This window comes from Manihot esculenta, chromosome 1 (assembly GCF_001659605.2).
Source record: "Manihot esculenta cultivar AM560-2 chromosome 1, M.esculenta_v8, whole genome shotgun sequence".
Classification (NCBI taxonomy): Eukaryota; Viridiplantae; Streptophyta; class Magnoliopsida; order Malpighiales; family Euphorbiaceae; genus Manihot; species Manihot esculenta.
In genome coordinates this window covers 24070512-24072200 of record NC_035161.2, presented here as the reverse complement: position 1 = coordinate 24072200, position 1689 = coordinate 24070512, and the positions used below count along the sequence as shown (strand labels likewise).

Genomic DNA, 1689 nt, shown 5'->3' with positions numbered 1-1689 from the left:
ACTTGATAAACATGATAAGAATATAAGACAATCAAACATCCAAAAATAAATATTCAAACCAGGGTGAAAAGCACTTTCACGTTGACAGCATCCTATCATATTTTTGCATCAGGTAGCAAACAGGCAAAATACACATCATTAACAAAAGAATAATTTCCCAGAAAACACAGAATAATATCCAGATCAAACTAATAGCAACAGTGTAAAATGGATATCCACATACTACTGAAATGCACACACACAAAAGTAATTGTAATATTGAGCGAATATGAAAAATCAAGCTAACACTAGAAAATCAAACCACACCGTCTAGGTTGCATTGATAGCATTATGGTCACATTCGACTGCCAAAGCAGATTCACAAGTGCAAATAGCAAAAGTCAAGCCTCCACAGTTTACACATACCATTATAGCTACCGCTGAATGTTAAGCATGGCCTTGGCCTCACTCTGCTCCTCCAGCAAAGTATTACTGGTATACTTACTCAACAACTCCATCTTCTTCTTCTCCAGCACCATCCTCTCAATCTCCTTCTCATCTGGCAATGGCACATGGACCACAAACTCTCTCTCCTTTTCTTCCTTTTCCCTTCCTTCCTTTTCCCTCTCCCTCTTCCTCTCCTCCTCCACCACATCCTCTTCCTCCTCAAACAACACCTCTGTTGCCACAGCCCCAACGCTCACCACCTCCTTTGCTCCTTTCCTGGCTTCCCTCCTTATTTCGTCCATCCTCATCCACTCCTCCACGGCAGCGGCCCTCATCCTCTCTTCCGCAGGCACTTCTACTTTCTCCAAAACCCCATCCTCTTCATCCCTATACCCATAATAACTCGCATCAATTCTTTTATAAATATCATATCTAGTCCTCCTTTTCCTCAATTCCGGTGGCTTTTCGAATAGTTCTCGAACTCCTGGTAACTTCTTAGCGGCACCAAAGTACCGGTACCCAGGGCCACGCCCGCTAGGGTTAGGTACGTCAACTATGTTGCCCTCTAAATCCGTCATTTTAGGGGCGTGTTTCGCGTAGTTAGGGCCGCCGAGCTCAACGATGCGGCGTTCCCAATGAGATTTTTCTCGAATTAGCTTGTTAATCTCATCGTTTAAGTCACGAAGACGGTGTTCACCAAGGCCTTCGTTCTGGATTTCAGCGACTTTGCGACCGATCTCTCTCATAATCTGCTGACGCCATTTATCGGCCTCGGCGAGGTCGCGGCACTCGGAGGCGAGGTAAGGGCGACGTTCTTTGGGTTTTTTCTTTTCCTGTTCTTTTAGGGCTATGAATCGATTGAGCATCGATTGAGCCTTCTCTTCGTTGCGAGCCATGTCTGCTTTTGCTGGGGTTTCTGGTTAGACAAGGAGTTGAAAAGAAATGAGAAACGTACAGCAGCAAATAGCGAGAAAGAGTAGGTTCCCTTGGCGCCAGAGCTCCCAGGCGAATTATTCACTCCCAATGTATATATAGGGAGGGGGTGGAGGATAATGAGAATGCTTAAAAACCTATTAGTTAAATTCTCTAATTATAATTTTTTTTTATTTTAATTGGTTAAAAATTATTATTCATAAAAAATTAAAAGAATAATTTAGTTAAATTATTTATTTATTTAAATTAAATTCTATTCTACTGATAATTATTTATTTAAAAAATTATAATTTATTAGTATATTTTAAAATTTTGAGTTTTATTTATTAT

General features: G+C 40.8%; 1 protein-coding gene across 1 annotated transcript; it reads right to left on the bottom strand.

Moving 5' to 3' along the window:
• Positions 1 to 288: 288 nt before the first annotated feature.
• LOC110627147 (pre-mRNA-splicing factor ISY1 homolog) lies at positions 289 to 1449 on the bottom strand. The gene has a single exon (XM_021773402.2). The coding sequence runs from the start codon at positions 1320 to 1322 to the stop codon at positions 414 to 416; it is 909 nt and encodes a 302-aa protein (XP_021629094.1). The 5' UTR covers positions 1323 to 1449; the 3' UTR covers positions 289 to 413.
• Positions 1450 to 1689: the final 240 nt, after the last annotated feature.

What these genes read in the sequence shown, in the direction of transcription:
- LOC110627147 (XM_021773402.2), bottom strand. Translation starts at nt 1,322, where the DNA reads ATGGCTCGCAACGAAGAGAAGGCTCAATCGATGCTCAATCGATTCATA.